At 38.9% G+C, this 24,330-nt stretch overlaps 2 protein-coding genes across 3 annotated transcripts in view; one reads left to right on the top strand and one right to left on the bottom strand.

Annotated features, from left to right (window-relative positions):
* apaf1 (apoptotic peptidase activating factor 1) overlaps window positions 1-24,330 on the bottom strand; it is a 46,964-nt gene that overhangs the window by 12,747 nt on the left and 9,887 nt on the right. For both annotated transcript variants that reach the window (XM_087787321.1, XM_087787320.1), the window contains 17 exons: window positions 24,147-24,278; window positions 23,952-24,065; window positions 23,257-23,441; window positions 22,848-22,974; window positions 22,267-22,392; window positions 22,046-22,186; window positions 21,828-21,953; window positions 21,043-21,189; window positions 20,822-20,950; window positions 20,629-20,754; window positions 19,557-19,676; window positions 19,360-19,485; window positions 13,421-13,546; window positions 11,200-11,331; window positions 11,009-11,134; window positions 8,257-8,382; window positions 6,869-7,015 (listed from right to left, as the gene is read on the bottom strand). In XM_087787321.1, coding sequence (XP_087643447.1) covers window positions 6,869-7,015; window positions 8,257-8,382; window positions 11,009-11,134; window positions 11,200-11,331; window positions 13,421-13,546; window positions 19,360-19,485; window positions 19,557-19,676; window positions 20,629-20,754; window positions 20,822-20,950; window positions 21,043-21,189; window positions 21,828-21,953; window positions 22,046-22,186; window positions 22,267-22,392; window positions 22,848-22,974; window positions 23,257-23,441; window positions 23,952-24,065; window positions 24,147-24,278 — 2,256 coding nt within the window. The remainder of the gene's footprint in view (window positions 1-6,868; window positions 7,016-8,256; window positions 8,383-11,008; window positions 11,135-11,199; window positions 11,332-13,420; window positions 13,547-19,359; window positions 19,486-19,556; window positions 19,677-20,628; window positions 20,755-20,821; window positions 20,951-21,042; window positions 21,190-21,827; window positions 21,954-22,045; window positions 22,187-22,266; window positions 22,393-22,847; window positions 22,975-23,256; window positions 23,442-23,951; window positions 24,066-24,146; window positions 24,279-24,330) is intronic.
* On the top strand, window positions 16,702-18,015 carry LOC148084052 (uncharacterized). The gene has a single exon (XM_087785868.1). The coding sequence runs from the start codon at window positions 16,720-16,722 to the stop codon at window positions 17,434-17,436; it is 717 nt and encodes a 238-aa protein (XP_087641994.1). The 5' UTR covers window positions 16,702-16,719; the 3' UTR covers window positions 17,437-18,015.

Here is a 24,330-nt window from a genome sequence, read left to right as displayed (position 1 = left end):
AGTGCCAATGATATATGATTAATGATAGATTATGATGTTAAAAGCCTCTTTCATAAAGCCATAGCATTGTGATCAATAAGTGTGATTTCCTTTTGCCAATGAAACCTGTAAGCGTAAGTAAAACATCTAAAGGATTTGGGTTTCACAAGGACCATTCTGGTGGGTTTGTTTGTAGCAGTGAATTCCAAGGTTGTCCTTGAAAGCCTCGATGACTGGAACCAAACAGAAATCAACACTGAGCTGCAACTACTTAAGCTTCCTTGTTCCAGTCAGCGGTGAATAAAAATTCATATGTTGGTAATGTTTGGTTCCCTTTGTCCCTTGTATTCTTTTGTGTTTTTTTCCTCATACAATGACAAGGGGTCAACATGATGATGTTTGCGTTATCTAGCACAGCATGTGACTTGTTCCCTTGTAAATACTAATTACTAAAAAAAAGTATTTTTGCTGCAAACAACATGTTTTTACGAGCTATTTTTATGTGCAAAAAAAGGAAGGTTTGGGAACCACTGGGTTACTAGGAAACGTATTCCAGAGAAGGAAAAAACGATTTTAAAGCCGTGATGGGAGTTACATTATTTTGTGCTCTCGCTTCCCGTCACTCAACCCCCTAAGTTGGAGCAAGGCCACACAGTGGGACCTCATCAGCAATCAAGACTCGAAACCCATTACGACCACCTGAGTCCAGACCAGTAAGCCACATCAAAGAATCTACTATTTTGAATAGAAAGTTTTTTCCAAGTTGCTTCGAATGCCTTGTTTGGATATTTTGTATTTTTTTCCTTTTTATGCCACAGGGCTTTGACCGCCGTGTTTTCTTTTCTGCATTTAGGTTCGTTGTGTTTGTCTTTTGTTCCTGTGTATTAACTTGGTTCAGTTTACGTTTTGGTTTCTGGACCTTTGGAGATATTGGACTCTAGTTTCCGTTATTATTGTCTATTGTTGTTTTACTTTGTGTTATCTATTAATTTTTTCTTCGCTCAACTCTGCGTCTTTGAGATCGTGACAATGTAGGACATTGGAATTCCAAAAAAAGGCTTCAAGCTACGGGAAACTCTAGCTAAGTGCGCCTTATAATCCACAAAAAACGGTAAATTGAGTTCACCTTTTATCTTGGCTATAATTTAGCATATATTCAAAGTGGTTCGACAAAAATAAAGAATTTTCTCTGATAACTACTGGAAGGGCTTTGCTGTAATGGGATTAGGAGGTGTTTTAATGGAGCTTCCTGTTCCAGGAGAAGAGGTTATGAATATGGTGAATCTTCTTCGACCAACAACAACAAATCCCAGGGGTGGTCCAAGTCGCTTCGAATGCCTTGTTTAGATATTTTGTATTTTTTGCCTTTTTATGCCACAGGGCTTTGACCGCCGTGTTTTCTTTTCTGTATTTAGGTTCGTTGTGTTTGTCTTTTGTTCCTATGTATTACCTTGGTTCATCTTACGTTTTGGTTTCTGGACCTTTGGAGATATTGGACTCGTTTCCGTTATTATTGTCATTGTTGTTGTACTTTGTGTTATCTATTTATTTTTTCTTTATTTTCTTCTTATTTTTTTTTATCGCTCAACTCTGCGTCATTGAGATCGTGACAATGTAGGACATGGGAATTCCAAAAAAAGGCTTCCAAGTACGGGAAACTTTAAGTGCGCATTATAATCCACAAAAAACGGTAAATTAAGTTAATTATTCACCTTTTATCTTGGCTATAATTTAGTATATATTCAAAGTGGTTCGACAAAAATAAAGAATTTTCTCTGATAACTACTGGAAGGGCTTCGCTGTAATGGGATTAGGAGGTGTTTTAATGGAGCTTCCTGTTCCAGGAGAAGAGGTAATGAATATGGCGAATCTTCTTCGACAAACAACAATAAATCCCAGGGGGTGGTCATAATGTTATGGCTCTGTAATGTGCATACGAGATTGTGAGTGACATATCTACATGCACCAAACACCACGGCTCCTTTTTAAATAGTCCACTTGTCCGGACAAACGTGGGTATTTTTAATTAACTGTACACAGGTAACCCGACACAACGGGGGACGGACAAGCACATCTTCACAGGAGACGGTTGCTTTTAATTACACAAGCCATCCATCATGCAGAGAGAAGGTTAGTGATTAAATAGAAAGTAGAGAGGAATAAAAACAAACGGCGTCCAGAGGGAGTCACGGGGAAACGTTGAAAGAACAATAAGAACTGTTGACACTACAAGCTTCATGCTGCATCATATCAACTCTTCCACGGGGAGAACAGTGGGAGACGACACCCGCTGTCACTGCTTCTGCTCTTACACGACCCATCATTTCTAGCAGCGCACTGACTCACTCTGTGGAGACAGACGTCTGATGACGGGGAAAAAAACAAAAAACAAAAAAAACACACTCCACTGCACCACATCACAATGTCAAAAACAACTCCGCCTTGTCGCGTTTATTTATTTTCGGCAATTATCGTACACAAACACGGTGAGCGCAATGTTGATCAAAGCCTGACAGGACATCAGGGATTTGTTGTTCCAATAAAAAGTGACACGACGACGCATCAGTGAATGTAACTCGGTCAGGACGTATCATTTCGTTGAAAACACTGTCATGCTCGTGGGCTTCACATTAGTGTGCTGGTTAAAAATACATTTTTGATTGGTTTAACTCCACATAAAGCAGATTTTTAAATGTGAATATTAATTCAGGCAAAGGCCATTATTCAGGATGATCCAAAGTCTGGCCCAGGGGACATTTGTGGCCCTTGATAAGATTTCATGCCCAGAAGAGTCGTGAGAAAAATATTGACACTCATATATATTGCAATATATTTTTCAAGATACTGTATCAATATTCAAAAGGGCGTTGTTTTCGCTTTCAAATCATTGTATTCATGGTAATTTGGTTAATATTTTAATAAAGCATGAGTACAATAAAATAATTAGATTTAAAAAAAATATAAAATTAATATTTAAACATTCAAAGCATTTCTTCATTTTTATGTTGCAAGTAAACTTTCTGCTGCCAGAGGGCAACAGTCATTAGCTAAAGGAACAATGAAATTCTGTGAGATTCCAGGACTGAGGATGAGAGGATACAGTCGACTCCAGCTGCTTTAAAAAAATGATCTTTGGATATTTAATTTTTTCATTTTATTTTCAAAACAAATGAAAGCAATTAAGACTTCGTCAAGAGTCATGTGGTCTGTAGATTCTGCAACACCAGAGTCAAGTACTCGGACAATACTACGAATATGTCATGGTTCCTACATTGTCACAATATATTATATTGTTGCCCCTGTATCGTGATACGTATAATATTGCCAGATTCCAGCCAATACACACACTTAATGTCGAGCCTCTGTTACTGTTTGATTTTTGGCTGAACATTGTGACATTAAAAAAAACGAAACAGATAAAAACACGGGGAATCAACAAGATCGATTATGTTATATGTCATACCTTGGGATAAGAATTTGTGTTGGTTAATTCCATTTTAAAGTGAATTTAATATAATTAATAAAAACAGTCCAGGGGCCAAATTTGGTCTGCCATGTCATTTTATGAAGCCTGTTGGATGTTTGGCTCAAAATCCAAGTAGATCAACATTGAAATTGTGATCTTTGAAGATGCAGGTTTATTATTGTTGATGTCAGTAAAACTGATGTGAAAGGGGAGGACTTTGAAACACAGATAACTAGGATAGAGCCTCCAAGAATTAAAAGACAATATCAGACACCAACTTGTTGTTACAGATAGTTTGGTAAATATACAGTTTGTCCCACAACCTGGACTGCTTAACCATGTTGGCATGTGACACACAAGATCAGTAAAATCAAAACATTTAGAGCATGGCTGTCAAAGTTTATTTCATAGGAGTCAAAAAAAAATGTCAACGTTGTAAATAGTATTATAAAGTTCTTTATTTGGAGCATTCAAGTTGCGAGGTTCCACTGTGCTTCTGCCAGCACAAAATATCACAAAACTTTAATAAAATTGAACAGAAATATTCGAATATCAACCAGCGTCTGTCATTCCACCAAAAGGCTTTTTTTCCCCCCAAATCTCACTGATCCTCTGTAATGAAATGTCCTTCCACCAGCTGTGCATGAATCCAAACCAAATGTCCTTCTAACGATGCTTCGACACTGACAAAAATCTAATTACAAGCTTCCATAACTCGCCGTAATCACGAAGCTTATCATTATTTCACCACTAGTTCCTTCTTAATTTATATGGAAATGTAATTCTGATGTCTTTGTCACAACCAAATAGATGTTTTGAGCAAGACCTTGTGATTGAAGAGCGGAGAAGCAGGCGTGATTCATTTAAAAACATTCACTTAAAGGAAAACAGTTTTCCCTCCGATGACACGCCGCGGCAATAATCATTAAAGAGACGGACAGTTTAATGACGGCCCGGCTTCCTCGTCCGCGGGCGATACACCCCGTCATACATCCACAAACACACACATCACTGTAATTACTACGGCACACATGACGGCAACTTTTCACACACCGTCCGTTTCGTCCATCAATATTCCTGACGGCTGTATTTATCACTGCCCGACGACCCATCGTCTCAAAACACCCTGTGACAGCTACGTGATCTTCTGTGTGTTTGCAGTCGGGGAATATACTTCAACCACTCAAATGATGTTGTAAAGAAGCCTTCAGACGCACATCACGCCAGATCGTAAGTGATACCAACAGGAATGTGTCTAATTCACTCTGAGACATGTCTACTTTATGGACCCACAGACTTGTGGCCCCCATTTTATGTGGCTCAAATCAAAGTAGATTAGTGTTCATGTTGAAATAGCGACGTATAAAGATGACAGTGTTTACGATAAGATAAGGGGCAGGGAGGATGTCGACTGTAAGAGTAAAACTACTGTTGAAAGCATGTTGTGTTGTGAAGAATTATGATAATTTGAGGCTCAAAAAATTAAATGCCAAATCAAAACCAGTCTTATATTTTCCTGTCAGGTGAAGATACATTTTGCTTGGCCTGTGACTTTGACTGCTAATAACTGTGTTACTCCTGTTCTAATGTACAGGTCTACCTACACCGGGTACAATTTACGACTAATTACAAAGGATCTCAATAAAACTAAGGATTGATGTAAAATGGGTTAATTTAGAAGTGTTTTGACTTTGAACCCATGAGGTACTGCAACTGTTAAAGCTGTACTAATGCTTGTATCTTAAAAACAACTAATACTTATATGAATAAATAAATATTTTATTAGTTAACGAAATCTAAAGCAGTACAATAGCCTTCTGGTTATGTTTTCACATACTTAGGATTGGGTATCGTTCATATATTAATCCTATAACAGTGTCAAACTTGCCATTTTGTGTTTTGTTAGGCTTATATTTTGTTTTTCTGTGCCCCTCCCCTCTTTTGTTTTTCTTGTGATAGCTAATGACGGGTATGACTGGAACCAATCAGTAATCCACACCAGCTGCAACCACTTAAGCTTTCTGGTTCCAGTCCGCAGTGTCAGATATTCTAAACATTCCATCCTTTTGTCCCTTTTATTTTCTTCCACGGTGCATTGAGCTCTAGCCTTGAGTGTGATTTGAATCGTCCAAAACTGCCATTTTTTGTGCCATGTTTTGTTGTTAATTGTTAAGAATTTATGTATTTGAATGTATTTTTAATATATGCAAATATGTTTATTCCTGCCTCGTTCAGTTCATTCCAGATGAGGTTCCATCACAACACCCATCCTATGAATTAATGAAAGACCACTGCCAAGTATTGTTTAAAAATTAATCTTAACCTTGCTCTTGCACATTAATTGACACTCATCAATAATTGATGTATTCTGTATAAAGACATCACGAAGAAGTTTATGTTCTATCTTAACTTCAAGATGGATGATGATGTCAACTCTCTCGCTGCAACAGACAAAAAGAAATGCCATAAAAAATGTTGGTAAAACTCTCCGTCTGCCCACACAGGCAGGTGCAGTGTGTGAGCGTGGTTACATGCACACAGCACCTCACACACTGTTCATGAGGTAATCTGATATATTAAGCCTCATCGATCAGGATCGCTCTCTGGGGAATTACATCATCCCAGCCCAGCACACAGCCAATCATACAGCAGCAGCAAGTGCCCACAACATGACCCTCATCTTCTCTGAAATGACGGCGATAAAAAAGGCGCCTGTATGATCCCCGTGATGTAGCTCTCTTGAGTCTCGTTGACATTTGGATGCAAATTTGTTTTTCATTTTTAAAAGTGGAGTTTTAAGTGATGCTCCGTGAACTTATCTGACAGCCTTTGTGTTCACTAGAACATAGAAGGCGTGCTGTCCAGGGTGTCCCCTGCCTCTCGCGCTATGACTCTGGGATAAAGCGGTCAATGCATGAATGAATGAATGAAATTTATATATATATATATATATATACACATATATATACAGTATATACTGACCCCTCGATGAAGGTTTTAGATACATACAGTATATATATATGTATATTGTATATATGTATTAGGGTTTTCATCATTTACAATTATTTCTAGACGTGTAGAAATCGTTGCGTAACCGGTTTCAAGCAGTTGCGCTATATAACCACTAGAGGGTTTTGTCTCCATTAAAACACCTCCTAATCCCATTACAGCAAAGCCCTTCCAATAGTTATCAGAGAAAATTCTTTATTTTTGTCAAACCACTTTGAATATATACTAAATTATAGCCAAGATAAAAGGTGAATATTTACTTAATTATAATAATAAACCGTATTTTGTGGATTATAAGGCGCACAGTTTCCCAAAAATCGAAAGTGTGGCTTATGAATCAATTCCAGTTTAACTTTTTTTTACCTCGAGCCAAGGTCATATCTATATATTTATATATACATGATGTTCACTAACCTTGACATAACCTCCAGTAGATACGAGCAGTGAGTTGTCGGGAGAGAAGCGAAGGTCCGTCACCCATCCTCCGTGGAGAGAGTCCATGGCGTCCTTCCCTTCACGAGAGCAAATCTTCAGGAGGGAACCATCTTTCACGCTCCAGAGCTAGAATGGAGAGCCACGTGATGACAGTTAAAATTCCCCATACTCGTATAAAGACACGTCTTATCTTCACACAATACCACGGTGATGTAACTGAGAACCTCTGAAAAACAGGGGCGATAATCTCTGTGACCTTCATCCCATTTGAAGGACATTAAGTGTCTTTAGATTATAGTTCAAGAGAATGAAGGGCTCATTTTCTGAGCATGTCTACTCATTTTCAGAGCCCACTAGAGGTCCAAAATGACCTTTTTATCATTTCTCCATTTGACAAATTTCCACATTTTAAAAATCAGAAACTGGTTTAATTTTATGTTTCTGGTGACACACCTAATATTTGTTTTTGAGCAATTATTCTAGTTTTCTACATAAATGCGGGCAGTGCTTTACGAAGATTCATCAGCCACTCATTATTTAAAGATCGTGCTTTTAGTAAACTACGGCTCGAGTGATAAATTACTCAAACAGCAGGATAAAGATTTTTCTCTCACATCAATAAGCAGGACGAAATCAACAGGTGAAGGTTCAAGTCAATATATGTTTCTTGCCTAATGGTTTCAAATTCATCAAATAAACATTAGTGTAGGATTCATTTCTCGAATACATACTATTTTATATTAAAGGTGCACAGCTTATGTTTGGCTATGACACATGCATATACAACTATATTTAACATTTGGCAATGTTGCTTCTGAATGACTCATATTCTAATCCTTAGAAACAGCAGCGTTATTCAATGTGCTCTGATAGGATGAATTCTCAAAATGATACCAAGAAAGATTTGAAGTGGTTTCTTTCTCCTGCTGGATCTGACCTTCTTTCTGTTTGTTTGTGCCGAAACTACCGTTTGGCATCAGGTGCCTTCTCCTTCACCTCCTACTGTCAGACATCTCCACCTCTTCCTGTGCTTTTTTATCATGGATTCTCACACCCACTGCACCCCCTCCAGGTTACCAGCCCCCCCCTGCCTCCGCTTTCATCTGAACCCTCCGCTGTGTTGGGAAGCAGTCGCGGGGAATTAGCAGCGCTCCATCTAAACATAGGTCGGGGTTTAAAAAGACATGTTTATAGACTTGATCTGAGAAATCAAAGTGTTTGCGCCGCAGAGCATTAGATGATGAAATGTTACCTTTCAATTACCTTTAATCAATTTGTTAAAGACGGCTTCATAAATATTCAGACCGGCATGGTACGCAGATGCTAGAAACCACATGATCATCCCTGAAAAGACCTCCTTCTCATACCCTTATTTCTCCATTGTCATCGCCGGTTGCAAGGCGGCGGTTGTCCCATGAGAACTGGCTGCTCCTCACGCATTCCTGGTGGCCGTTCAGTACGTGGACGCACTCCCAGGAGTCGCAGAGCCATATCTGGTGAAAAAAAGAGCATATTGTATAAAAAAAGACACTTTGTACACAGCTTTGCATAAAATAAATTATATTTTCACAAGTGAGTGGAAATGCTCTTTTTTTGGGTTAGATATCTTTTACAATCTCCTGAAAATGTTACAATAATTAAAATATAAGTGTATATATACATATATACAGTATATACTGACCCCTCGATGAAGGTTTTAGGGTGACAAAACCTAAAAAGGGGACATTTTTCATAAGGTTAAATTCTCCCTTAGGCAATTTGTAAGCAACGCTAGTATAATATAAATAAAACCAACACAGTTCATCAAAGTATTTTTGATATGTTGTGATTTTAACTCTATTTTCACTCCCATTACTAATAGCACTTGAACATCTGAAGGTTAATAAAGAGAGAGAGAGATAGAGAAATGTCCTGCAGCGACAGTGTGGGAAATTCCTGTCTTCTGACCTCTAAATAAACTGAGTTGCATAGTAGCAGTGATAGCTTGGATGGGGGTTTCGGGGGGGCAGCGACTATGTGCTTTGGACTCGCACCAAATCTCACAACACACACCTCAATTATCTTCTCGGCCAAATCTATAAAACAGACATCCAAGCTCTGGAGCCAGTTTGGCAGGCCAGGCATTGGCAGTTCCCTGCCGTACCCCTGTGGAAAGCGAGTCGGTCGTGACCTTGTTAGAAATGATTCGATTGACTCGTGGTCGGTTTATCACTTAGCTAAGTGTCATATAGTCAATTAGATTTAACTAATAAATGTCCAAAAGGAGAAGAGTTGGGACACAGGCTATGGTTGCTTTGTCTTTGAAGACAAGTATCAACAGATTTACAACCACTTATAATGTAATTTGCACAGATCGCCATCAACAGTTTGATGCAGGATCTTTGATCGATACCAAGAAGGGAGTTCTTCTAATCGGCTCCCAATTAATCAAAAGATGTTCATCAGAGGAATCATGGTGGACAGGGAATTCTACACTCAGGCTTTTGAAAGCTTATCTTCCTTTTTATATGGCAGATTAACGCTTTAAGAATTCATCCAACTTCAAAGATTACATCAAATATAACATTGATAGATACAATCTACTGGGTTGCTGGACTCTCACCCTTAGAGATTCTATGAGGTCATCCGGGAGAGACTCAAACAACTGCTCCCCAACATCGACAAAAGCTACTTGAAACTCCTCATGGGAAGGTTTTGTTACTAGAAACGTCCCCATCACTCCATTTTCATAATTTTTCATGATTTTCGAAGGTTTTTCAATTATCACATTCTCTGAATACCATACGAAAGGTTTAAAATAAAAAATCTATCGAAAGTTTTCATGTAATTTTACACGTTCAACGGTGTGAAAATACATTTTAATTGTCATTATTGTTATATCTTATAAAAGACAACAAGGAAATCTGTGAACGTGACAGCCTTGTTATGATATATTGTAATAATGTATTTACAGAAAATATTATAAGTATGCAAAACAAATAATATGAATGATGTAAAATCAGATTATTTGCGAAAAAGAAAAAAAAAACCTTTACTAATGTATATGCATCCTATAGTTAGAGCTTGATGTATACTACGTGATTTTGGTTGGACGGGAAAATCTTTCAAGCATCAACATGTAGACTCTAGGCTAGCACATCTTGGTGACGGAATACTATAGTAATATCTTTAGATCACCATTTTTATTGTTAGTATAGAAAGTCCACTAGATGAAGATAGAAGCTGGACGACCAAATGCTTTCTGCTGCAATAACACGAGTCAGTATGGATTGGTAACACCAATTACCTTCATGATACGATACATACCATCACCACAATTTGCCCACAATTATGATAACGTTACAATAATGCAATTGTAGATATTTTGCAAGAAATTCATGATACCTTCTCAGAAATTGACAGTCTGCTCTGAATCCATACTCCGGTTTCCCCCAACAGTCCAAAAGCATACAGAGGTAGATTCATATTGTCTTTATATGTAAGTGTTTGCATGAATGGTTTTGTGTCTCTTTTTGTTCAGGGGAGCTGTTCAGGGTTTTCCCTTGTCTTTTGCCCTAAGTAGCTGGGACCGGATCTATCCTTCTGCAACTTCAATAAGGGAGAAAGGGAATATGAATGTATATTTTTCAGGAATATTTTGGTATTCCACGTTTCTAGGGATAGAGAAGTATGGGCCTCTTTGCTCAGGCTGCTGCCCTTGCGACTCCACTTTGGAAGAGCAGTGCAAAATTGGATGGTTAAACTTGTACTGATGATATCAGTCAGATTTGATGTCGGGTCAGTAATATACCATTTTTTGGTGAGTTTGGACACGAGATAAACCCAGATATTTTGTGAAAGTCGGGACAAAGTCAAGCTCAGCAGGGCTAGTGATGGAAGCACTCCAGACAGAGAGGAAGGTAAAGTGGATCAGCCCGCTAAGCTCAGAGGGCAGCAGGTCAACTGTCTGCAAAGAGACTGCATAACAAGAGGACGAGGTCGTGGGAGGACTTGAAGCTAACTCAGATGGCTTCACAGCAATTGAGAGGATTTGGGGAGAAGGATATGAAAAAGGTCACATCGTTGCTGGAAGCATAAACGGATATAAGTACGGATGTGTTTGAGTGTGAAGGCGCTAACCTTAGCGGCCTTGTCAGCAGAGGTGGTGACAAAGAGGGAGGTGTCCGGCGAGACATGGCAGGAGAGAAGAGCTCCGTGGTGAGCCTCAATGTCGCGCAGTTTTTCTCCACTTTTATAATCCCACATCTTCGAGACAGAAAGTTGGTGTGAGGCTGCCGTCGGTTAGATGACATCTTTCTTTTTGCATTTACCTTCACGGTTCCATCAAAGGACCAGGAGAGGAGCCTGGTATCAGACAGTGACGTGGACACCAGAGAGAAACACCTGACCTGCTCCGTATGAGCCTGCAGAACCAAGAACTCTCCTGACTGCCACTTCCAGACCTGAGGGCGACAGCAAACAACACAATGTAAAACATCATCATCAATCTTTATTGCCGTTTTAATCTGAATCTGCGGGTGATTAATTGAGAAAAGGCTTTCCTTTCTCTGTTGACATTTAAGAGCAGAACAGTATTTCTGTGATTGAGCTCTCTGCTGTCATAGAATGATTAGACTATTATTCTCTCTTACTTTCCTAACTTTAGCCATTCAAGCTCATAAAAATGTGTCATTATCTGAGTGTCTACATGCTCTGGACCAATTACACTTTTTGGATTAAAAATATTTAATTTGATAAATTAGGAGATGAAATATCAATTCTTGTGGGATACCTGTACAACCCTTCGCAAATGTTTCCTCTTCTATCTTTTGTTTCAGTGGCCTTAGGAAGACCCTGCTTTGTGACTCCATCAGTTAAGAGATCTGGTCTGGTGTTGACATGTTAACCTGGTGTTTGACCATCTTGACCAATGCACTAGGGCCAGGTTTTTTTTTCGGAAGAGGGTCCTTTTTGATCAAGTGTGCATGAGGGGAAGCCTGGTCATTTGTTTTTATCTACTCTAGTAACAACTTTGATTAATTGAACATTTTTTTTCAAAATAAAAGCAATCAGAAGGGACAAAAGACTAATTTAATAGGGATTTAAAAACACAAAACTCAATTAAAATTCAGGACTTGTATTGTCTCAATGTGTAATTGTGTTATGGTTTATAGAGTTTTCCGTTTCCGCGGCAGCACGTAGCAGCCATACAAGTGGATGAATAAACTTTCAAAACCTTTCTTAATCCAGATGAAATGTCAGAACGCCATCTAATCCCTTGTTTATTGAGATGCAATCGCGGACTCACACCACAGTCGATAAACAGCATTATTTTTGCTGCTGGGAAAATAGAGCTAATGCAAATCAGACATAGGACTCGCACCAAAAAGAGTTCTCACTCAAAGAAAAAAAAGGGTTGGTTTCTATTTTTCTGCGTCTCATTATGACAGGAATTAAGTCATAAATGTGAATAATGCTGATGAATTTACAAAATAAAACAGTATTTGCAGACATTTAGTCACAAAATCACTTCATAACTAGACCAGCTGACCACGGTTTATTTTTGTGGGAGTCTCGGTTAATGAGTTTAAATGTTGAGGTTGCTAAATCAAGGGCACAATAATGACAAAAATAATAATTTCATGTAGTTATGTGCCGATTCTGATGAATGCAAGGATGTATGTATGACACTTCGGTCAAGATAATCTAAATTATTTGAGTTTATTCTGTAGCCATCAAGCAACTCAATATTCCAGTGGACCATGACAATGCTACTTTGCATTCTGAGCGTACCCCCCATTTACTGATGGAACAGAGCTGAATTCAAGTCACTTACCTGGATTATTCAGTTTTCAATGTGTCAAAATGTAATCAGGGAACTGGATATTTGGGAGGTATCTACATTTACATCTAGATGACTTCTCATATCCGAGACAGCATGTGTCAGACCAATAGCTTCTAAAGAGGCGCTGGACACCCGTGAAATAGCAATGGCGAGGCTGCATGAATACAGAACAAGCTGCTGAACTGACAGTGGGGCTGTGGTGTAGAGGACTGGCTTGTCTGAAGAAAGAAACGATGAAGCAAGTGGAGGAGGAGGAGGAGGACGAGGAGGAGGAGGAGGAGGAGATGAGAGGATCAGCAGAGCATGAACAATGCTGGTTGACGGAGCGGAACAGCCTGACATACAGTATGAACACAAAATATGGTTGAGAAATAGCGAGGGGTGGATAAATAGACATGTAGGCTGGTTCGACAACGATGGACAGGCATTATCGGGAGATGATGTGAGGGGAAGAAAGAGGTAAATCTTGTGGGGAGAGGTGAAGATATCTGAACTGTGCAAGGTGACTCTGTGAGGAACGTAAAGCGAGATGAGCGACGCCGAACACAGCGAGTATAATCAATAGAAAAGAAGACAAATGTGGGTCTGCTCAGGTAAAGAGGTGAAAGAACCAGTCACCAGGGAGAAGATAAATGTGAGCGAGACAGAGCAGAGAGAAAGACAAAAGAGAGAGGAAAGGAATCGATGAGGGGATGAAGACGCCTCACCCTGATGCTGGTGTCCTCGGAGGATGTGATGAGTGTTTGGCCGTCCTGGACAAACTGACAGTGAAGAACTGTCCGGGTGTGTCCCAACAGAGTGGTCACCACATTCCCGGAGGGGAGTTCCAAAACCTGCAAGACAGGATACAACATGAAAATGATAAACGTATGAAGGTCACGGACAAAACTTTACTAGTATTCAGCCCGATAAAACACAACTTGTAAAATATATATATTCATAATAGAACTATACAACGGAGGTTCTGGCTTTGGGGATCATCAGTCAAAGCTTCAATAGAGAATTTTTCAAAAAGGTGATTAAAGAAAGAAGTCTCTTGGATGACACATCAATACTTCAGAGTAGTTCAAACACTCCACTGCTCTCTGTGGGAGGTTGACGCTTGTAAAAAAAAAAAAAAGGGCTGAAGAGAAAAATCACACACTCGTGTATTTAAAGGTAAACAGACAATCTATTTTAATCGCACTAAACTGATATTATCAACTCTTGATGTGAGTCAGTGAAGCGTTTGAGACCGGTAAAAAAACATTATACAGAGACTCCCTCTTGTGCTTGCTGGGGGGACTGCAATAGGGCTGTAATCATCATTATAAAATCAAGTATTCTCAGGTTACATTATTTCCTAATCTTCCTAAAGAAAAATATTTCAGAAATATAATATTTTTATGATCCATAATAAAATAATCATAAAAGTAAAATCACAAATTCAAGTACTAAACATCGAAATGGCTTAAAGGGTTAAATATTTTAAAGAAAGGAAACTATGAAACTAATTGAGAGTAAAGACCTTCTTAATTAATATATACTTTAAATCCAAATGTATCTTTATCTGCCTCACAATTTTTACGAAGGAGACCTCCAGAGTGATTAATAAAGTTCATCTAGCCATCTAACCATCCATCTTTCTACTTCCTACATCAAAGCCATTGGCCATACCATGAAATCACTGTCGTCTTAGTGACATCATAACTGCCTTAGTGACCCTACTGTAGACATATATATCGCATTATTCATATATAAGCCGATATCGTCTAGTTGCTGGAGCTACAGCCATCAGCAAAACAAAATGGGCAGCCGGATCTATCAGGCAAATTATGAGGCTCATTTTCCTGAACTCCAGAGAGATCCTCCTAAAGTCAGCCACCAGCCCCTGCAGGACAATGACATTTATTCACAATTGAAAACAAGAGATATACAGGAAACACAACTAGTCAACATCTCCAAGGACCAGCAGGTTCACACGGTCTCTATGAAAACGAACACATCTAAAAAGCAGAACATAATACCTCGCTTTACCAAAGGAAAGAACGCACTACTGCCGACTGAGGTTAAGATGGTGGAGAAGATTTTTGAAGTTCAGAAAAAAGAGACGAGTGCCAAAATAGCCCAGCATATGGTGGAGAACATCCAGATGAAGGTTGCCCTTGCTAAGGCTAGAGGCGACCTGGTGTGCCAGAAGCAGCAGTGGGATGTGGAGAAGTACCATCTTCAGGCCCGGCAGCAGGAGGAAAACGCCGGTCTCATCGCAGCGCTGAACCAGACTCGCCAGGATCTGGTCCACGAGAGACACAAGTGGCAACGGATCCCGTCTCTTCTGGCCAAGAAGCAGATGGAACTACAGCATCTCATGACGTCGCTGTCACAAGCCCACGAGGAGGAGCTGCACCAGAGAGAGCGGTGGAAGGAGGAGAAGTCGCTTCTGATGGCTGAACATCGAGAGGAGATAGCTCTTCTGGTTACGGATCTACACCACATTCACGAGGACATGATGCACGAGAGATACTTGTGGCAGGAGGAGAAGTCGTGTCTTCTCGAGTCTCACAGACCCACAGGTGAACTGAGGCAACAATTATGAAAGACACAAAAGAACTCTTGCCTATTTTTAACAACTACATCCTTGTAGGATGACATTAAGCTCCTAGTCCAACAGCTCAGATCTGAACTAAACACAAGACGGCACTAACAATGTGTTATTCTACCTCCAGAGATGGATAGGAAGGTCATAAGAACATGCCTACTGTGGTACCTTCCTGTCAAAACTATTCTCTGTCACAGAGTTAGGGGCCGTCAACACAGTGCTCGTCCTTGCGAGTGACACGAGCCCATTGTGTGCTCAACACCAGAGGCAGTTTGTGGTTAAATATAAACTGTTGCAGCTACATGTTTACTGAAATAGACTTGTTTGATTGTCAATCATGTGTTATTTTTAACCTAAAAGAGTCAATAACCTGATCCCTCAGGTTGCCTTGTGACACTAGCAGTTTGATCCTTCCTGAGATTTTCAATTTTGCTTTCAGACAACATTAGGGAACTTAAGAAACCTCTTCTGGCTTGCTTTCACAAACACAATCCTTACATTTTTAAATATAAATGTAAGTTTTATTTTGCAACAAACCTATTGTTTGCGCGGTTCAGATTCAGGGCGGGATCAGTGACAGTTCAGAATCATCAGAAAACCTTTATTGCCACAGGATTTCTTTGGGGGGTCTGATAGTACAAATAAAGATTATAGAAGAAGAGATTAAATTAGTTTATGTGGTATTTAGAGGCAGTACGTGATAAATCCGCATTATGTCGTGATAATAGAGAACACAATGACCTGGATGTCAGCAAAAGACTTCTACAGCTGCTACCATTGAAAAGTAAAAACATACTTTTAATCTTCAGAAAAATAAATGGTTTAATGTAAGTAAAATTAAGTTTTATTTAGCGTTAAAATCTGCTAAATTAGTAATATAGGAATCATATTCTAGTAAAGAATTAAAAAGGATTTATTTGAAGTTTTTTATTTACAGTAACAATGGCTGTTTAGTGGCTGTTAGGAAACATCAAGAAAAAATTTAAGTAGAAAACGTAGTAATTAAATCAAGCTAATGTGATATTATACAAAAGTATTTTATCTAAAATAGTTTTTATATTCAACTTTCTTTTTGAAGGGCAATAAATACTCAATAAAACGCAATAAAAACCCAACCCTATAGCGATATTTTCAGATTAGTAATGGAAAAAAAAGTTTCTTTCTACATTATCTTTCACCTCATGAGGGCCACATAAATGCAGTCAAAGGGCCACATGCCCTGGGTCTTCCCCAAGATATCATGTGATGTAAAAGCATGTTTTTCTTTCGGTCCTGTTCCTTTGATCTCACATAACTTCTTTACTTCAAAGGACAAATCGACCACACAGGCCTTTATTATCTGATAGGTGTCTTATTATCATCAGCGCTGATGCATACATGAAATACTCATATACGAGGTCTTGTGTTTCTTGTCCTCCCATCGTCAGAATGGACAGCCACCTTCATCAGGACACTTCTGAGCTGGACTTTCCTGATTTACAGAGTGATCTCGGCAAGCTGGCCGGGGACGGGTTTTATATGAAATTAAGGAAGAAGGGAAGTAAAGGAGCACACTCGACCACACTCAACCAGAGCGAGCCTTCCAGCAAGAAGCACAAAAAAAAGATGGTCTGCCTCTCTAAAGAGAAAGAGGCACTGCTGGCCGAGGTGAAGATGGTGGTTAAGAATTTTGAAAAAGAAGCCCATGCTAAAATAGGCCAACAGAAGATGGAGAACTTCCAGATAAAAGTGGCGCTGACGAGAGTGGAGGAAGACTTGGAAAGGACGAAGCATCAATGGGAGGTGGAGAGGTCCTGTCTGCTGGCCTGGCAGCAGGAGGGTCTGGGGGCAGCTGTGGAACACGCCAACCAGGTCCTGATGAATGAGAGACACCACTGGCATTGCATGTCCACTCAACTGGCATGGCAGGAGCGCGAGTCCGCCTGCCTCAGCGCCGCCCTGAACCAAGCTCGCAAAGACATTTCGCGTCAGAAAGAGCAGTGGGAGGTAGAGAAGGTGTCGCTAGTGGCCCGGCTTCAGGAGGAAGTGGCCGGTCTGGTTGCCGACCTTGAAAAGGCTAAAAAGGACTTAACGGAAGAGAGGAACAAGTGTCAGGAGGAGAAGTCCGCCCTCCTGGAGTCGTTGGGATTGAGGAGCAGCCGGTGACTAGCTAACATTCTGACCCGTCCGTGACACACGACAACCAAAGCAATCCTGGAAAATCATTTCTATTTCACTTCACAAGAACGCACTAAAGGTATCAACATTTAAATGTTGTTATTTTAGATTTTTTAATTGCAGGAAATAGATGAAAAAGCTGTGAAGTCAAGATAATAGCACGTAGGTTTATCATGCTAAACAAACCTGATGCTGACACCAGCAAATATACCATTAAAGTGATTTTCTCGAAAATTCTGACGTCAAATTTAAGAACAGCGGGAACCAGAGAAAGTATTTTATCCATCACAGTGATGGAGGACATTTGAATTATATTCAATTAAAGCCACATGAAGCAAAATCACTCATCTCATCCTGTTGCACTACAACCCATTGGATTGAAACACACGTCCCGACCAGCTCCACCAGTTAACAGGAGGATTATGGGATGTTTTCCATCAAAAGTGGATATGTGATTTTTCATTCTGTCAAGCTTCACTGTGCTGATGTTTATCTCACTGTAAATATGGACGTCTCAAGCACGATGCAACAGTTGAGGAATCGTGACGCAATAAAAACCAAATACAGTCTTGTCTGCTTTAATGTCTCAAACTTAAGGCTCTGGGTCACATCGACCCCAACGTGATATTGTCTCCTGCGTACAAGGGCTTTCAATAAAGTTGGCTATATTGAATATTAGGTCAAATTAAGTGCACAGATGGTAATTCATGCTAATATCAATATTTTGCCAGAATCATCTCTATTGCTTGAATACAAATTTACTTTAAAGTAATTTGACTTGATTATGTTGAATAAAAAAAAGAGAAACATAAGTTTATCTCAGACAGTCCACCGTTGTGTATTTTAATATGTGGGCACTTTGCGACATTTTACCATTTTACATTTTTATACAAACTTTAATTATTGTTTTTATTACTCGACTATAGCGCCTCTAGCATATGTCCAGACCTGGGAAAAATGTGAAATAGGGGCCACATGACCCTGATCAGGTCATAGTATGATTAAGTATTAATGCGTCTGATAGCCGACTAAAAACTTGTTTTGATTTATTCATTACATTCTTAATTCAACATATAAAAACACCATAAAATGTTATTTAAGGACATGTTTCCTCGTATTCCTTCTTTTTCTCAACATTTTGAAAAAGTTTTAAAAGTATTTAGCTTCAAGGTTTGATATAAAAGGAGGGTGGTGTGGGGGTGTTCTATCTCCTGGCTTGATAGATAGATAAACTTTATTGATCCCTCTGGAGGTCTCCTTCGGGATATTGTTTTATGGCCCCATACAACACTTACAGAACATAATGTGGCCCCTGAGGAAATGCAATTTCCCAGCGCTGGTCTAAACGGTGCTCTTCACTACGTAAATTTACCTGAGATACTTGACATGTCATCAAGCTACCACCAAAATGCTTCACGATAGTGTTAGAGATGGGAGTTGCATTCATTTTTCTGATGGATTAAAAAATACTAGTTTTTGAAGTGACTGGGAAGGGATAAAAAAATCATTTTGTAAACAAATGCACATGTGGCGACTGGGCTGGGGAGGCTTCAGTTTTCACGACAGTCTACGTTGTTGTATCACTGTTGGGATGAGCCAGAAAAAAAAAATGTTCTGTAGTCTTTAACACTTTAGAGCAGCAGTTCAGAGAAATTTGATCGGCCTGTTTACATATTTTGACGAAAAGTGACACTCTATGCTTGTTTAGACTCCAATTTCAGTGATTAAGTTCAATTCCCCTGGTTTAAAACATTGAGCTGGAATCAGCATTTAATTGTTGGTCTTGAGATATAAGCTAGAATTCGCTTTTATATTGTATTACAAGTATTTTACAAGTACATTTTGCATCTATCCCTATCAGTTCATCATAATTGACTCAATGTGTAGCAGTTTAACAAGTCTGAAAAGTACCTGCACAGTCCCATCTTCTTGACCAAGAACTACAAGGAAAGGTTTCAGAGACAGACAGGTGCACCGAATCCGAGATTCCTTTTCCTCCGACTGGTACAAGATCGATCCTGTCACGCTTTCCCGCACCTGAGAAACAGTAAAAATCTTTTTGTCAGCTTGGCCGCGCTCAAGTTCTAAATATAAAAAAAAACACTGACCTGGAGTCTGTTGCAGTTATCTGCAGCTGACACGACTATTCCTTCGCCGGTGAAAAGACAGTCCGAGTCTCTCTTCAGACTGACAGCAGAAGTTGTGTGCACCTTTTGTGTCTCCCATAACTGCAGAAGGTCAGAGAGAGCAATTATAATGTGTCAATAAAGAAACGTAGCAGCGACCAAAGCTGATTATCATACAGATTGTGAATCTCTGCCTTGTGTGGTGACAGAATTTTAATTAGATATCAGAATAATTGTATTTGAAGTTCCCTCGCTGACAAGAGATCTAAATTATAAGATTGTAAAAGATCAATATATTTTGTTGGAAATAATGATCACAGCTTTAATTTCTGTATTGTATAATATTATAAAACTGTTTTAATGGGAGCCAAAAATTAATTTGGGGTGACTGAGGTCTGATAGAAAGCTGTAGGTTGGGCTATGAAAATATATATAAAACAGGTTTTACCTTGGAAAAAACATTAATTAACTAATAAACATAATATTAAAACCATTTCTGTAATCTCATCTTGTGACACTGCTTTTGAATTTTATTTGAAAAGACTTTTAGAACATGTTTTAACTAGTGATGTGTTGATGAGGCTTCATGAAGCAGCTGATGATGTATCATGATACAGTGAAAGGCCACTAGATGGCACTCATACATACTAAGCGCTGTTCTGCTAATTTAATGGAAAAACATTTTCCAACTCAGAGTGCCATCTAGTGGCCATTCGAAATGAAGACACTGTATCATGATACCTCGTCAGCCGTTTCATGAAGCCATCAACCCATCACTAGTTTAAACCATGGGATGGACAAATACTTTGTCATCAAGATCATTTTTATTGTTGTTTCTATGTTGTAATTGTAAGCATATATGGCAGCCTTATTTACCAGGATTTATTAGAAAAATATTTCTGTATCTTAAATGAGACATTCAGACTCAAATAAAAGGTTATTTGACGGATAACTGTTGTGGCTAAAGGATTGCTTTCATAAAGGATAGTTCATGACATTGTGCTTTCAACTAGATGATCATAACTCATACATTATCCATATGAATCATACTTACTCTGACTGTTTGGTCATCAGAGCATGAGAGCAGTTGTGAGCCATCTGTTGAGAACTGGACCCGCTGAACCCAACTCAAATGACCACTGCAGTCGGCCATCTTTTTGTTTGATTCCCAGTCCCAGAGCTGAAGAAAAAAACAAAACAATGGTTTAGAAATATGATTAACATGTACAGCTTAGCTACGTTTCTACCTCCACAGCATAGTTTGAGAAGGCGATGGCCAGCAGGTTGCTGGTCGGACATGCGTGGCAGTACTGAACCGTGCTGAGACGATTGGTTTTGATCTCCAGTAACAGCTCTGAAGACTCCACGTCAAAAACCTGAGAAACAGAGATCATTAAACAGGAAGGGTAATATCAGTTTGATGAATCTTAACACTTTACTTATAAGCGGCGACTTGTGCAACACTCACCAAAACGGCGTTCTTGGCAGCACATATGAGACGAGTGCAGTCCGCCGTCCAGGTGCTGCATTTGGCTATGACCTCTTCGCTGCTCTCTGAACACATTTCTCTTACATTGATTGTCTTCCATTCATTAGCAGACGACACCTGGAACAGCTGGACATACAAAATAAAAAGTTAATGTCAAACTACAACTCTCCTGACTCACTCTCATATTTCCAATATTGAAGTCTTTCTTCTCAAGATGCAGTAAGTCCCTCATCATGACCATGGTTTGAAGTTATTACTTTATAAAGTTCTCAGCGAATGAGAGGTTACAAGAGCAGAGACCATTATAACTTAATAATGATTTCACTCCTCCTCCAGCCAGCTGTAATCACGCCCTGCTTTGTTTATACAACAAGTTCCATGGAGGTGGAGACTTGTGGTTGTGGTAAACAAGATCTAGTCTCCATAAAAAGTGTTTTCATAAGAGAGTTTATTGGTTTTATTGACCCCAACGCAATTTAGAAAAAGTTGTGTTTTCAGTTATATGGTTCAAATATGATCAGAACTACAAGGGGCTAAGAGGGAGAGGGATTCTATCTTTCTATGTTGCAACCAACAGTAATAAGAAGCCATACATTTAGACAAGGCACAATTCAAAATTAGGCTTAATCCAGAAGAAACCGTAGAACAACACCAATCTATAATGTACCTGTATCACAATTTCTTTAAAAAACTTCTTCCTTTTTTGTATTATTTGCTTGTTTGTCAGAAGACGGTAGTAGATGAGAACAGACTTAGATGGTTACCTTGACAGTACCATCATTGGAGGAGGTGGACAGATAAGTGTCGTCCGGGGAAAAACAGCAGTGATTGACAGGATCAAAGTGTCCGAACATGGTGTTCTGAGAGGACGGTTTGTTTAGGTTCCACAACTACAGAGTGACAATAAAAAACAAGACATATTTTTGAAGCCATTCCAAAACACATTGTTTGTTTAAACCATGTGTATTTTTAATTGGAATACCTTCACATTTAAGAACTTGTCGTTTGAGCAGGTGGCCAGCAGGAGGCGGTTTGTTTGGTTGGTGAACTGGCAGTGGTTGACTTGTTCTCCATGCTCCACTTCAAATGCTCGCAACAGCATCGCGCGGTCCACATTCCATACCTGGTTAGTTACAATGATTAAAAACGTGTTTTAATTTGTAAGAAGACACACATATTTGAGTACTTATGAAAGGTGTTTACCTTTACTTTCTTGTCGCTGGAGCACGTGGCCAAGAGTCGGTCATCGGGAGAGAAGGCACAGCAGAGAATGTCATCGTCGTGAGCCTGGATCTCTTTGAGCTTCTCTCCAGAAGTGCTTTTAAACACCTGAAGAGATTAAAATGATGACAATAGAGACGTCACAGAGTATAGGCTTGAGAACAACCCAACTTATTGCCTTAGAATCTCCATCTGTTCTAGTAAACACAGCCTTTATAATGGGCTCAGAGTCTTGAGAAAATAAAGTTTTCAACTTCAAAGCCTGAATGCATAAATGTTTGTGACCCGTTATTTGAGCAAAAATGTACATATTTTAATATAACAAGGAATCCTTGAACAATCTTCCTTGTGCTTAACATTTGTCGTTTAAATGTTAATGTTGTTAATGATTATTGTGAATGATAATGCATAATATATTTTTATATTCTTTAATTATTTTTAATTATCACTATTGATTTGTTTATTGATGCATTTCTTATATATTTTACAAATTATTCATTTTGAAAAGATATTCATATCTTTCATTTTGTTATCAAAACACTAAAAAGGGATGCTCCTCTTACCTTCAGGGTCTTGCTGGCTCCACAAGACGCAATCCTGGTTCCACTGTGGGAAAAGCAGGCCGAGTAGATGGAACCCTGGTGGGGATGAATTATCAGACGTGACAGAGATTCCACAATGTTTTTATTCCTGTCAAAACAAATCAGATGATGTCAGCGATGTTTTCAAATACATTGAATTGTCCCACTATATTAAGCGTAACTTCAACATTTTTACTTCACAACATTCTTAAAAAATCTAAATAATGTCTAAAGAAATTAGATTCTGATTAACGTTTTACAGTAGTTTTTTTAGATGCAATTTGTATCTAAATTATGACTAAATTAGCTGAAGTTAAATGATTGGATTGATACGATGATATCCAACTTACTAAGCAACATAACGCTGTTGTATTTTAAGGATAGAACTTACAGCCAGTCGAAGTAGAGTTTTCCAGTGTTAGCTTGCTGTCTCGCCCGCAGCAGAGCTTGTCTGTAGACGTCAGAGGTCACCGGCTCGGACAGAGCCAGCTGAACCACATCAGGAAAAGGCCGCTGCTCCAAGTGGTGGCCGTTCAGGGACAGAAACTCCTTGAATTGACCACAAACTTCACTATTCTGAAAAGAAAACACAGCAAACAATTAACCTTAACTTTAAACAAGATCAGAAAATTGAGGTCTGTAAAAAATTATATAGTTTTATGAGCTTTCTAATGTCTTCTGGATTATTATGCATTTACAAAGTTTCACAATTTTCCACGACTTCTAAAATATGGAGTAGCATTGATTCTTTTTTACTCAGATAAAATCTTTAAATACAATTCCTTAATAATCTTTTTTGGGCAGTTTTAATTTTATAACAATATGCTGGGATTTTACAGAAACTATTGTCGCTTGTTTTAAGCAAATGTGGCTCAATATTTGTATTAAATATGTGTCATAGAGGAAATTGTTTGAACGATTAAGGTAATAAGGTTGTTTTTTTGACCAAAAGTTTTTAGAAGATCTTTAATTTTGTTATAAAAAAAACATTTCAGTAGTTGATCTGATTCTATGATAAACATAATCGTAAATAAATATTGAATATCTATGTACATATCATAATTCTAAGTTTATTGTCCTGCTTACCTTCTTGTCCAGACTGAGTCCATGTTCTACATAGTCATTGATAAGATGAGCCGGACCCATAATCTGGGCCTTGGTTCTGACCCAGTCCAAAGAGAACATTAAAGAGTGAAGCTCCTGTGGACAGAGGCGGGATGTTTGTCAGACCTGCATTATTTTATTGGTGAGGATGGATGTGAGGGATGAGTTTCAGCTGACCTGTGTAAGGTTGGCTTTGGCCATGTGGTCTGTTAAGAATCTGATCCAGTAGAGACTTTCCTCGTCTCCTGACATAGGAGGACCGTCTGGGTAGAAATCTTGGTACCGACTCACCACCTTTTTGTGAAGGTTCTGAAAATGAAATAAGGAAAATTTTCTTGAGAAAATAATCAAACTTAAAAAT

This window comes from Callionymus lyra, chromosome 3, assembly GCF_982586985.1.
Source record: "Callionymus lyra chromosome 3, fCalLyr1.hap1.1, whole genome shotgun sequence".
Taxonomy (NCBI): Eukaryota; Metazoa; Chordata; class Actinopteri; order Syngnathiformes; family Callionymidae; genus Callionymus; species Callionymus lyra.
This window is presented reverse-complemented; position numbering and strand designations above follow the sequence as displayed.

What these genes read in the sequence shown, in the direction of transcription:
- LOC148084052 (XM_087785868.1), top strand. Translation starts at nt 16,720, where the DNA reads ATGGACAGCCACCTTCATCAGGACACTTCTGAGCTGGACTTTCCTGAT.